At 39.7% G+C, this 14,497-nt stretch overlaps 1 protein-coding gene across 4 annotated transcripts in view; it reads right to left on the bottom strand.

Annotated features, from left to right (window-relative positions):
• Window positions 1-14,497, bottom strand: part of hdac7a (histone deacetylase 7a) — a 65,152-nt gene continuing 50,655 nt past the window's right edge. For all 4 annotated transcript variants that reach the window (XM_084366028.1, XM_084366029.1, XM_084366030.1 and 1 more), the window contains 11 exons: window positions 14,192-14,241; window positions 13,465-13,572; window positions 12,082-12,137; window positions 11,560-11,647; window positions 11,253-11,372; window positions 11,036-11,133; window positions 4,694-4,812; window positions 4,126-4,259; window positions 3,508-3,589; window positions 3,229-3,367; window positions 1-3,126 (listed from right to left, as the gene is read on the bottom strand). In XM_084366028.1, the coding sequence (XP_084222154.1) occupies window positions 3,084-3,126; window positions 3,229-3,367; window positions 3,508-3,589; window positions 4,126-4,259; window positions 4,694-4,812; window positions 11,036-11,133; window positions 11,253-11,372; window positions 11,560-11,647; window positions 12,082-12,137; window positions 13,465-13,572; window positions 14,192-14,241 (1,037 nt within the window). In that variant the 3' untranslated portion in view covers window positions 1-3,083. The remainder of the gene's footprint in view (window positions 3,127-3,228; window positions 3,368-3,507; window positions 3,590-4,125; window positions 4,260-4,693; window positions 4,813-11,035; window positions 11,134-11,252; window positions 11,373-11,559; window positions 11,648-12,081; window positions 12,138-13,464; window positions 13,573-14,191; window positions 14,242-14,497) is intronic.

Below are 14,497 nucleotides of genomic sequence, written 5' to 3'. Positions count from 1 at the left end.
TCTTTTACTTGGAAATTATTTTTTTAATCAAGAGGAAAAGACAAAAATAACAGTACAAAATAGACAATCTTTCTATACATACACATGGTAGGAAATGTGAACATGGTAGGAAATGTGATAACACATGTAGGTAAATAATCAAGAATAGCATGAAACAAAGATTTCAATGTCATGTTTATAGATACAGAGTTACTGTAAGTCCAGTTAGTTAAGCGTTACCAATACACATACTACTGAATGCGTCAAGGCACATGTGTGTCATGTGTATTTTGGTCTTGGAGTTTCTATTTACAGTGTCTTTCTTTAAGAAGAAGGTACAAATGACATCAGTAATAAAGGGAATTAAGAGTTGAGGCAGTACTGGCCTCTACATAAGACTAAAAAAACAGCCACTGGGAATATAATACAGGAGAGGTCATTTACAGTATCTGACGGACAACACACACACACACACTCTGACACTTACAGATGCATTAACAAAGCACATGCAATCACTAACATTCTCTCTCTCACACTCACACATAGACAACATTTACTTCATAGACACCACATGCACCGGCTGGGCACGCTGTATAAGAGAGACACAGCATAGTTTAAATGCCGTCACTTGCTGTTAAGAACACTATGAACAACACTAAATTAATGACACACTTTACAGTTGCACCCATTATAGAACACCTATTTAATAATTCCTACTGGGATGGAGCAGTGGGGCAACAGCAATGCGATGGCAAAGTCTTCACTTTTGGTTTCCACTGTCCTCTTGTTTATTATCAAAGCTCAGAGGCCTTCTGTTGGGCAGACGATGCCCAGGGTCTGACTCAAGCAAACTCAACACTCATAGTTTCCTACGTGAATGCTGGACTGAAAACACTTCCTTCGGTTGGTCATATTAACTCGTTGTGCAGATTGTATTTATCTGGATTTTTACAAACGCTGCAAATCAAGTCTCTCTTTATCAAATCTTTGCTCAGAAGAGCTGAAATATCAGATTGTGCTGCTTCAAATCCAATCATGGATGTAAAATCTCAAAGGAAAGCTCTCAAGCAACAATTCTCAGACAAAGCCTTGTAAGAAGCAGCTAACTAGTCAAATCTGAATTTCATTAGTCTCAGTTTTAGTGTCTAGATGCTTTTAAGTAGCACCCTGAAAAAAAAATAAGTCTGGCCACAAATTTAAACATTTAGACTCGACTATCTGCAGCTTTACCCTAAAAACATTAGTATTGGTCACCAAAGTCTAAACAGATCAAACCTCGTGTGCATCAACAAGCCGTATTTTGCTACACCTCCAAACTAAGAAACACGATCCTGTTATTTTTCCCTTCTGGAATGCAGAGCCCTTACGTGCTCGTATAACAGGGCAGTCAGGAAATTCTTTAAATGAACGAGCAACATGACCTCGACTTCAAACATCAGCTCAGATGATGGACTGACATGTTTAGCGTGGCACTGTCTACGTTGACTGTAAGAGCTGCTACTATGGAAAAACACTCAAGTTCACAAAAGACAATACCTTACTTTTTTCTTAATTAGACTGTGATAAAGCCTGTAACTCCTAAAAACAGCATTCAAACCAAGCCAGGTCACTGTACACATCATCAAAACAAACGGTATACAAAAGTCTGCATATATGATGTGAACCTGAATCCACAGGTTCAAACATTGTTTTTTCAAAGTAGAGTCGCTGTAAGAGCAGTAATCATACTGGTCCCTTGTGTTGCTTCCATACAGTTGCCAAGTGCAGGCTAATTTAAGGCAGTTTTCTTTGGGTGATGTCCATTAAGTGCATTAACATTATTGCTACTATAAGAACAATACAATGGTCCTCAGTGGTGGAATGAACGCTCCTTTAGTCTCTAATATAAACAATATGATACAGTATTCAATACTAGTGGTACATCAAAAGTTCATCATTGCTTTGTACATGTGTGTGTAGGCATGTGTATGTGTACGTGTGTGCATTTAAGACACTGAACAGCAGTGAAAGATATCCTGCTCTTAAAATCTTGCCTACTTTGCAGATTAACTTCATAGGAAATCTGACTCGTCAATATTTCGGCCGATACGTGTCCTTAGAGTGAGTCAGAGACTTCATAAGACATCTCAGAAGAAGAGTGGGAAACGTATAAGAAACATCATCCAGATCATCAAAAAACTATTAAATAACCTACAGAGAGGAGTTGGATTTTTTCCCAGAGCTTTGGAATTTCTTATGGTTCACATTATGGAATGAACAGTGCAATAAAACAACAAGGACATTTGCCTCTTCTATGTTTCTACAAAACCACAGTTGTCCATTTTGTGTCTTCATTTTCGCTTTCTCACTCCAGTTCTTTGTTGTCTTCTTTAGTGGTTAAACTGTGTGTAATGACATCATTAAAACAGACAAATCTCCATATTCTTCCTTTCTGTGTTGTGGCCACTTCCTCTTGTTGAAATTTTTTGCATTTTATTAATCAGCTGTATGCATATATATGCTTTCACCTGATGTCATCGGTTCATTCTGCCATTAGCATCCCATTTGGTCTACTTTTGCTTCAAAGTGGCAGAAGAGAAAGGAATTTATAATCCAAAGTCTCCATCTGAAACCTGATGGTGGTCCTTATGTTAAGGCAAAGTTAAGGCAACAAAACAGCTGCTGGTACATAGTGCTTTGAGAAGAATCAGAGCTAGACTCTGAATTCTGTCTGTTCTTTTAAGGTTTGTGGTCACAGAGCTGTGGTACTGGACCTCCAACAACACACACAAAATCCACTGTCAGTCAGCAGACATGAAAAGTCGATTACAAATCTTCTGGTATTGCTCTTTGGTGAGGTTTCAGAAGGTTTCTCAGTTGCAGGTAGTGCTGCTGGCTTCAGCTGAGTGGTGACCAGCATTGAGGTGCTCATGCGGCAGGTCTGAGGAGGTTCAGCATGGTGTGTCGGTGGATGTGCATGTGTGTGACTAAGGCAGATGGGCGGGGCTCAGTGGCATTACAAACACATCCCCTTCATTGGTCATGTGACAGCGCAGGAGATCCGAGGCTTCAGGTGCAGCCCAAATCCTGATAGTGAGTTCTGTGAGGTGATTGGTCAGAGTCTTCTACATGGAGTCACTGTCGTGCTCCATTGGCTCGTCAGGGATGCTGGAGGAGAGGGTGAGAAACAGATGTGAGCGGAGAGCTGGCAGAGTTAGTGTCAACGTCAGGCGTGAAAATGTGTGTGTGTGTGTGTGTGTGTGTGCGTACCTCTTGTTGGACAGAACTCCCACAGAGAGTGAGGCCAAAGCATTGACGGCATCTGTTTCCTCGCAGTCTCTTCTCTGAGCAGCCAGGTAGGACAGACCCACTGATCCGCTGTAGGCCTTCAAACTCTGCCAGTACTGACCTGCAACACCCACATACATACAGGTTACTGTAACTGTTATCATGCAACACCACACTGATGTGGCTGCTGTTTGGTTTCAGCAGGATTACATACAGAAATAAATAAGCGTCAAAATAACCACAGAAATGTGTGCTGCTCACTTTGTAACTGTATGACAGTCTGCAGGGAGCGGACTGCGTTAGGGTTGGGCTTCTGGAGCAGGACTTCTTCTGCCAGTGGGTCCTACAGAACGGAGATGCAACAATGGGACAATCAGCTTTCTTTCATTCTGGCATCTTTTCAATGGCTACATATCTAGTTAAGAAGTGACTAAAGAGATATAATAAAAGATATTCAGCTTCATATTGTTATCAGGGTCAATATTCTATCCACAGCAAAACAATAAAAAAATACTTCAATTACTGTCCAAAAGTACAGATACTTCCTGAGTCCATAGACGTATGTGAATGTAAAAATGCATATTTTCTACAGTAGGTCGTATTACACTTAACTATGTATTCCATAATTAAGTGTTTCTATAAACTATTTGTTTAGCACTTTCTTCATTTTTAGTTGAGAAAAGTAAAAAGGAGAAAAATAACAAATTCCATCTCTAAATTTCGCTGATATTTTCTGTCATGTCGGACATTTCCATAAATTCAAATTCCACAAAGCCTGCGAAGCATTTCAGCACTGAATACATACAATTCCTTCATCTGTTAAATAAACAGATGAGCCTGTTAAACAGACATGTTAACAAAAACTCCAGCATGCCTTACCTGTATGCCCAAGAGTGCACTGACACAGGCTTCAGAAGCGTCACAGATAGCTGTGAGGTCGTGACCTCCCTCAAGGGCCAAAACCACACGACCTCCTGCTAGAGACATGAGCTGGCGGGTCAGGAAGCTGAAACCTGTGGTGGACACACACACACACACACACACACACACACGTTAACATGTTGTGTGAACAATGACATTAAAGCTTAGCATGAGACATTAAAGCTTAGCATGAGACCTCTTACTGTAAGACTTACCAAATGAGTTATGTTAGAATTTCCAATATTGTATGAAAACAAATGTATATTTTTACCTTGTGGAGCCTCCCACAGAAACATACCAACTACTGATTACTATAATTATGGTTACATCAGTGATGCAGGGATCTACAGCAGAAGGCACAACTGCTGCTCTTCGGTCCACGCTTGACAGGAGCTGTAATAATCTATTAATATCTCTAAATACCCACAGGACCATAAAGTTCTTACTGGTATCCCTTGCTAAAAACGAGACTCTGAGGTAAAGAGTGGAGGAGACTATGCAGTCTGTGGTAGAGCACTGTGCTTACATTTGGCGGAGACCTTGTACCCTCCCAGAGGAGCGGGGTTTCCCTCGGCGGCATCAAACCCAGCTGACACCAGGACGACGTCCGGAGAGAACTCCTGAGCGATGGGCATCACCACAGACCTGTCAACACACAATCACACAGGCCACTGTCACTTCACTGTGCTGTTGCAGTTCCTTCTGGTTGCCAACAGAGGTTGACACAAGTCATATATTACACAACACTGGCTAAAGGAAAACACCAGTGTGTAATTTTTAGTTATTTTTTCACTTAACCAATAATTCCAATGAAAAGCCTGCTGCGTTTGTTCTGCTGCAGGTTTGTGTGATCTCCTGGCTGTAACATGCACCCATTTTTTTATAACAACACACCTAAGAGGTCAGACACACACTGCTGCGGAGACAAACAAAATCCAACATTTTAAATGACGTGTGTCGCAGATATATTCTGATATGTCCACATTCGAGCCTTAATTATATGGTTCAACTCAGAGAACAGAAGGAGAGGAAACTGGTCATTTAGTCAAAGGAAGAGAGAGTTCCTATACAAGTCTCAATGACAACTTAAGAAATCTGGACTCTGAGACTCAAATCAACACTATTCTACCCGTCCACATACATAGTTTTGACCAACTATTTGAAAGCTATAAAAGAGGAAACTCTGCGGCCAATGCTTGTCAACTTGCAGCAACTGTCAAAAAGCAACACTTACTACTGTTACACTGAAAAAACTACTGTTAATATTGCTGTAGTGACATCACCACTGAGACATCACTGAGAAGAGCTGGGTTTGGTGTTTAGTAAGTCGCTTGGTGTTAAAGCAGCAAGGTTAAATCACTGCTGACATGTTGGCAAAATGCATTTGTGTTGAACAAGATGGGAAGTAAGAGGAAAGAGGAAAGTACACTTATTAAAAGAAGCACATTGACCAAACAATCATATTACACATTCACAACCAGTTGCAGCCCACATCTCAGTTTATTTAAAGTTGCTGATAGTTGGACTTTAACTCTGATATATTTCATCAGTTTGCTCAGTAAGACCATCAGTGAAATGTAGCAGTTTCAAATCAAGCCGGGCAGTCTCCTGGTGATGACACATATTTATGATCAAATCTAAAGAAGTTGTTAACGTGACAAGTGAAACCAAGGTTTGCTGATCCCAGACTCACAGCTCAAGCAGAGCTGACAAAGGACTATTGTTTCTCTGCTGGAAAAGCTGCACAGCCTCCAGTTAGACAAGTCTGCTTGACAAAGTCATATTGTTTTGTCAGTTCTTATAGCTGCTCCGTGTTATGTGTGGACTTCAAACAGATGAAGATTTGCTTAATGCTATTGTTGTCAGGAAGAGAGCAGTGCTGTCCCAAGGCGGAGAGAGGCTCAACGCTGCGGCTCGATGATGTCGGCGGAGTTCAAAGCCTGAGTGTGTGAGTCTGTTTCCCATTAGAGGCTTGTCACTCTCCTCACGTCATTGACAACACAGAGAAAAGAGGAAAAACAGTCCATCTGGGATCCATTTACCTTCATTATTCTGCCTGGGGACTTTGGAGACCTCCCTCCCTCCCGTTCATATACACACACATACACACACACATATTCGAGCACACACGCACATATCCAAACACATACTGCTGTCATGACTGCATGCAGATGGACAACATGAGCTCATGGACAAAAATGAGGACACACAGAGATAAAACACATAAAACGCATTCCAGTATGAGCACATACACGCAAACGCACAACACACACATATACAGATGCGTGATAAATAAATAATCTTCCTGTTGGTGGGAATTTTTATTCATTAAATAATATCAATCCATGAACAAAAACTTTATCATAGTCTTGTGGATATGAAGCACATTTTGCACACACTCCTCACTCCTCCCCACATATACACACACACCTAACCGCAAAACCCAGCCCCACCTCCCCTGTAGACCCATTAAAGCTGCCAGGCTCCCCCCAGAGAGAAACTACAGACATACTAATGGAAAGATGGAGGGAAGGAGGGAGGGCGGAGGAGAGGAGGGGCCTCCTTATGAAAGATCAATCAAAGGAGGAGAGGCAGAGGGAGAATGTGTTTGTGTGTGTGTAGGGGGGAGTGGTGGTGGTGGTGGTGGTGGTGAGGGTCGAGGTGATGGAAAAAAAGACGGCTGAGGGTGAAGGATAAGGTGCAAATGCAGCAAAGCTCCCCTCTGAAGTTGAAGCACTCACAAACTTTAACCCATAAAATGTATGCCATTAAATGGCTTATACACTTAATTGCATTTTTTTTTTTTTTTCCACTGACCGTTCAACATTTGCAAACTTTATTAATTACAAAGCGGATGCATGGTGTGGAAGTGGTGGGTGGGAGGAGAGGGGCCTTTTAGATTTGGACTGCATGAAAGGAAAAATGCTGTTTTTGAGCTGTTAAGGCAGAGTGCCTCTCCATTAAAGCTTGAAAATAGATTATGTGGACCCACAGGTTAATCACAATGATTATTAGTGATTATTTTCAAAACAGCACAAAATATTAACAGCTTTTCATTCTCAGCAAATGCAGGGCATTTATTTACATATTCTGCACCTTTGCTGCAGCTATGCTCTGGACAACAACATGCACTAAAAAGATGAGATTTAAAAGATCTTTTTATTTTAAATTACCGAATGTCAAATTAGAGTTTGGCGACCGCTGATGTTTTGGGTCTGTACGACATTGAGACATTGCATGTTATATGGCGCTTTACAGTTAAACTGTACTGTGAGCTTGTGACCTCAGTGGCTAAAATGGTGACAAGGTAATTATTCAAGTCTACCTTTGATGCATGCAGGGCTGCAACTAACGATTATTTTCATTGTTGATTAATTTCTTGATTAATTTCTTGACTAACTGACTAGTTGTTGGATCTGTAAAACGTGATCAATGTTTCCCAAAGGCAGAGAAGACTTCCTCAAATGTCTCTTTTTGTCCACAACCTTAAGGTATTCAGTTAAACGTCAAAGAGGAGTAAAGAAACCAGCAAGTATTCACATCCCAGAAGCTGGAATCACAGATTTTTGACTTTTTTCATAAAAAAACGACTCAAAATGATTAATCGATTATCAACATAGTTCTAGTAAATGACAACAAATCAACTAATTGATTAATCATTGCAGCTCAGATTGCATGCCATTTCCTGTCTGTTGAACCACATTTCCTGTCATAAATCTAACTATATATGAGCTAACAATGGCATCAAGTGACCTAAATGCTTACTTATATCTTGTACATATAAATGGCACGGATTCTGTTTTTCTATTTGATCGCATTGGTAGAAATCTGAGTCTCTATAGCGTACAGCTTAAATTTCATCTGGAACCTGGGATCACATCACATCTTAAAATCATTATTATTTTCTATAACTGAGCAGACAATGATGTGAAAAGTCTTGATGTGGTGAACTTTCACCATCTGGGGCTCCAGGCAGATTGAAACAAACAGAGGATTACTTAGAACTTCTATTAGGTCCAGATCTGAAAACTGGGCCATACGATTGGCATTATGTAATAAAAATGATACTTTGAATCAGTTTTGTCGTTCCCATTGAAGTTGAGGAGGCACATCCCTCTCAGCTGTCCCTGGATCTGATGACTTTGGACACTGGTTCAATTCAATTTTGTCATTAAATACTTGTCAAAACATTTTCTGTTTTAAATTTGAAAACAAAAAAAATGTTTTTCCGTATTTTATCATGATATTGAGCTCTGGAAGGTACAAACATCTCTCTTTGATGTACTCTACATAGAGAACACAGAAATGTCCAAAAACTTTAGGGAGGTCCCTCACCATAAAAACAGAACACTGAAGCCAGCATTACCTCGTCCACTGCACTCACCACTTTGTCCAGTTCTGATGTTAAGGAAAAAACAGGGAGGGACACATGTGAATCTAAATTATGAGCAGATGGATCTGCAAACATCAAATGTTACACCACTCAAAGCTACATTACATTATTTTCCTCAGACTCTCAGATACCTGAGACACTACTTGATTTCAGACTAAATCCAGTAAAATTGTTTTTCTCCAGTCACTATCGAAAGGCCAATATATACCTACATTACAGGACCATTTAGGATTTTGACACCATCAGCCAGATGAATATTACACTTTTTCTCTTTTAAACCAAATGCTTTGACTATCCCCCCAGAGACGTAACCTAATCTAACCACTCTTGCTCAGCTTGCAAGTAAATTTTGAGTGTAGGCAAAATCGGACATGCCGCTCCAATGGAGGTGAACTGTTCCTCCTCAAAAACACTGGGTGCACAACCCCCCTGCTCTGAGTCATTCTCATTGGTAAACCTGTCTTTCTGCTGCTGTGCTCTACAGGAAGGTCAGAGGTCAGGGTCATGCTACAAAGTGCTTGCAGGGAATCAGTGTTCAAAAAGACTTAAAAAGGCAGGACAGCCTCCTTAGCATCAGGGTTTCTGCCTTTTGATATCCAAAACTCCCCAGATGTTTGAATAAATCTCACATTGATTGTAATGGATCTTTTGTTTTGTTGGAGATACACAGTAATGACAGGAGCTAAAAACACTGAGGCAGATCAATGGTGAAGATCGTTTTATGTTGAGCGTTTGAACTTGTGTGTTTGTGCACAAGTACTGTATATAAACATATGCGTGAATCAAAGTCTGTGACTTTGCTACTGTGCCTCTTTTCCAGTAACCGTGCGGTTGCCACAGTTAACTTGGGGTTAGATGCACCAGACAACCAAAAAGCCCACACTACTGAAACTTTATTGGTGCCAAACACCCACCGATCACAATTATCCAACCCACAAGCAGGAAGTAACGGTCTGCAATCTGTCAAACACAAGACCTTGAGACCGTTTACTGTAAAGCATCTGAAGTTATTGGAAAAAGGGTGCGCCAGACACATGCTCTCCAAATGACAAGGATTATTAATTACGCAAGAAGTACGTCAGAGGCAATGTTAAGCTGATCAGAGGCTCAGCTTAAGTATGTTTGTTGTGGCTCAGTGTAAAGGAAATGAGGGAAATGTCTGATTAAAGTTCCAATGAATATCCTTATCCTGATCAATTAAAACTGGAACACAGCTGGTGGCAAAACTATTGGGACTGACTGTTGTCTAATCTACTAGATTTCACATCCAAGACATGAATTAAAATCAGATAAACTATCTGCTTTCAATATGCATTGGGCTAATGTTCAGAGCACGTTGAAACAGGAAGAAAACATCTATTTTTGTTCACTTTCTCTGATCATGGAAATTTTTTTTGCTCCATCCTTAATGAAAAAGAGCTGCTATGTCCTTATAAATAACTTGCAGGCCACCATTTAAGACAAAATCAAGTGAAAAAGGCATGAGTCAGCCATTTTACACTTTCTGTTGTCTATCACAGACACAACCCAGAAGATTTCCATGTTTCCATGAATGCCCTGCAACAACTTCCCTACGTTAGATTCAATACACAAGAAAAGCTTTTTAAACTTCTGTTTGGAAGTCTCATTTGAGAACTGGTAGTGTACTGTAAACTGTACAATGTGTCTGTACAGTTCTGTCAATTGACAACCACAAACATACAAATGAGTGACAAATCAAATTTAAATAAGAAAGTGGCGAACCATAATGAATGCATGTACTTCAACATAGGGCTGGGGAATATGGCCTTAAAACAATATGTCAATATTTTATGTCAAGACACACAATATACTGCATGTAATGAAATCTCCTTAAAGGTACTTCATAAATGGGACTGGGCAACAAAATCAAATATCATGATATCTTTTAACCAACGTCCTTGAAATCGACACTGCAACAATACTTCAGTGATGATTATTGGTACTTTAAACATTTTTTTTTTATAAATAATCATCAGTTATGTGTATATAGTGACTAAGTGGATAAAGGCAAGTAATAAAACAACTAGAACAGTCTGGTAAGTTCAGGAAATTATATCATTACTGAAATGCAGCCTTTAAATCCAAGAAAAGACACTTATGCCATAACATGATACTGTAAATAATGATATATATTATATATAATATAGTTATTGGCCAGCTCTATTTCCATAAATAGTACAAGGCGTCACTGAATACTTTTATGAGGATGCAAATTATTTAAATCATATTCTCTCTCCTTTGCAGTCACCAGATCTGAACCAAACTGAACACCTATGGGAGATTTTGGAGCGACATGAGGTGGTGATCACCCCTGCAGTATAGTTCCAAACACTTGGAATAAATGCTGTAAAAAAACTTAACAACGCTTAACACTGGGTATTTCCCCTAATATGACACAATCTTATCTTATAAACTTGATTTGCAGTGTTAAAAGAGAGCAGTAATTGCTTGAACCTGAATGCAGCAAGGTATTCAGCATCTCCCATGGGTGGGTCCAGTCCTCCTGTCCACGCCACATTCACATTGAAGCCCTCACCTGCTCCAGAACCAACCTAAGCCAAAAATACATGTTGCATTTCATTCCATTCGTTCCATGATTCAATATTTGTCAGGTTTTATTTGTCAGGTTCTAATCATGCATGGGCTTCAATGTGCCGGGGACATCACCCACCTCAGCTGGAGATCCACTGCCAGGGAAGAAGTTTCCATCGTCATAGCGATGAAGAGAGATGTAGAGGATGCTAGGGTCACTGTAAAACACTTCCTGGGTGCCGTTGCCATGGTGGACATCCTAGAAACAGGATGAGGGGATACATTAATATAATAGATAGCAATGCTACCGGACATAAATTCACAATCAATATCACAGACATGCTTTATCTCTACAAAGAGTATTAGGGGATTATTACAGTGAGTGTGTTTTCATCAATATGAACAACAACAGTGAAAACACCAGCATGAAGCCAGAGCTGTCTTACCCAGTCAACGATGAGGATCTTGCTGACACTGAGCTTGTGTTGGAGCTGCTTGGCGGCAATGGCCACAGAATTGAAGTAACAGAAACCCCTAACAGACACAGACAGAAGGAAAAAAAAAGAGTTAAACTAAACTTCTAAGGAAAGAAAAAATACTGAAGTTGTCTCTTTTAGTTCTTATTTCTTTTGCTCAGCTGTATAATACATGATGAACAGTTATGGGAATGTTGGAAAGGCTCCGTGTACACCTGTCTGTTCTTGATACAAGATTGTAGCTCTCAGGATAAATAAGAAGAAGATTGGTAGTCCAAAAACAACATACACACAAAAAACACAAAAAAGTATTAATCTTCCTTATTTTGTCCCTGTGTTTTCTCTATATCATGTCATAAATATCCTCTACTGAGAAGCTGCTGACAGTGCAGCAAGGACAGGAAAATTCACAATGGTCAGGCTGAGCATGTAAATCTCTCACACACACACACACACACACACACACACACACACACACACACACACACTTACATTGGATTGGAGGGGTCTGCGTGATGCCCTGGCGGTCTGACAACAGCGAAGCCGTTCTGTGAAGAAGATTTTATTAATCAGTGTTTCACACATTGAGAAACTTCAAATGTAGAAACTACAATCTTTAAATATTAAAGGCTTTTATAGTTAGATAAAGGTTTGACATAGAGAAGTGAAAAAAAATATTTCTCAGAAAAAAAAACCCCTGTATTTTAGAAATTGATTGACAGGTCTGAGGCACAAAGATAAACACTTGACAACAAGTAATGTTTCCTGATTTGTTTACAGTGAAGTACATTTCCCTTATTGTTACATTCTTCAATTTTACAACTGCAATGCATGTAGTGTATGAAATTATTTTGAATTAACCCAGTAAAAATCATCCAGCCACATGAGTCAACTTCATCTTTACTATCCCAGTTAAACATTTGATGGATACACAACATCAAATGATGAGTTCTTACGATGTAAAGACAATGGAAGCCATTCAAGATACTTATTATCCTGTTCTGTATACATTCCCTATGACATGTATAGCTTAAAAACAACAGTGGGGCGGTTGTACTGTGGTTGTACTGTAGTGTTGTGGTTGTGTATGATCGCTGCTCAGTATAGACTGAGCTTTAGGGTGGTGTTTATTGTTTTTCATTCTCTGCCTGCCTGCCTTGTTTCACATGATCATTTTTGTTTTGTTTTGGGCTAAAACTGGATTGAAGCTGTCAGCTATAAATACTTCCTGCCAATTGTATTTTTACATTTGACCATTTAGAATAAAAAAGAACAATTTCATGTTTATGCCAGACTTTTAATCATTGTGAAGAGGAAAAGGAAGAGAATTTTTGCCATGATGTGGCCACAGGAAAACTCTTTTCTGAAAACCATTCATCTTTGAAGTGGGTTAGTAGTTCCTTTAGGCAGGGTGAGGTTTCTTTGCTGGATGCATTTCTAATTTGATGTGTCTTTCTGACCTTTTAGTTGACAAACAGGAACAAAACATGGCTGGCAGTGGATACAAGCTCCAGAATTACTTCACAATAACAATGAGTTCCCAAAGCTGTTTTTGGCCCGTGACCCAGTGCCTGAAAAGCAGTGACTCTGTGTGCATGGGTATAACGTTGCAAATGTAATTTTCATGTCTAAGTCAAAAAACACTGCTACTCCTATCTTCTGAGATGATAAATCTGCATTTAGTCAATACAGGTTTTTGCATGGGGGAGGTTCCTACTTGTCTTTGTTTCCATCAGGACAGTAATAACAATACAGCTACACTCCAATAGATTACATTTTTAATGCATTGTGGCATCCCCTTCCTCCATTTCATCCATACGTTTCTGATATTGTGGCTCTCCTTGTGTCCCTTCATTCTGGCTCTTTCACACTCACCTTTAGCTCTCCTTTGGCCACTCTGAAGGCCAGCTCTACAACGCTGCCTGCTGCCATGCGTGATGCTGTAGACGTGTGCGACTCATTCCAGGTTGTGTCATTATCAACCTACAGACAAATGATGGAGGACACTGAATGACAGAACGAACAAACAGGAAGCAGCATGGAAATATTTATAATACATGCTGTATATAGCCTAACTATGTCTAAAATCCTGAAGGAAACGGAAGACTTTGTCCATAGCAGAGATGTCCAAATCTTCAGCTGTGACACAAGAGTCAAAATGTCAGTTTGACTCTCCCATTTCAAGGCCAGATCCATATTGTCGGTAATTTTCCTTTCCATTCTGTTTTTTCTTCCCTTTGTTTGTTCACAAACTGGCATTACTGTCCATCTGGCTCGGACAATGAAATCTGAGGCATTTCTTTTATCCCTGGTCATGGACATGTTGTTCTCATTAGTCTGAGTTGTCATGGTCCGACACAGACTGTCAGGCAAACGCTAACGTTGGGCCAAGCCAACTCTCTTTTCCTCTTTAATATCCTGTCTTTGTTGTAATTTTCTCTCGCTTGACTTTGTTGCTTTTCTTTGAAACGATATAGTCTTTCATCAACGCACTGATTGTGTTGTATTGTATAACTATCATTATGAGCTTTGGAAGATTACAGTATGATCAAAAATAGAGTTGTGTGTGTGCATGTGTGCGTGTGTGCGTGTTTTCTCTTACCCCTACACCCCCACATGGTAACATCACAAACATCCTTTGAGAGAGGATTCCTGAGAAAACAGAAACATTAACATTTCTGTAAATTTATACATTTATTCAATTACATTTTAATGTCTTATTCCTTTCAACGTGACTCTGTTTTGCCAAGACGGCTAATGAAAAGAAAAGCCATATGCTGACTTGGCACAATCTATTGTATCAAGAGTATTCATGGTATGAGAAAACTATTTGTCATGCCATTATGTACCACCTTCACATGTTTGTAATTTCTTTTTAAATTAATTAACATAGTTCAAGGACAGAAAT

The sequence above is a fragment of the Pagrus pagrus genome, assembly GCF_965226575.1.
Source record: "Pagrus pagrus genome assembly, chromosome: 11".
Lineage (NCBI taxonomy): Eukaryota > Metazoa > Chordata > Actinopteri > Spariformes > Sparidae > Pagrus > Pagrus pagrus.
The sequence above is the reverse complement of the archived record's forward strand: the minus strand, read 5'-3'. Positions and strand labels throughout refer to the sequence as shown.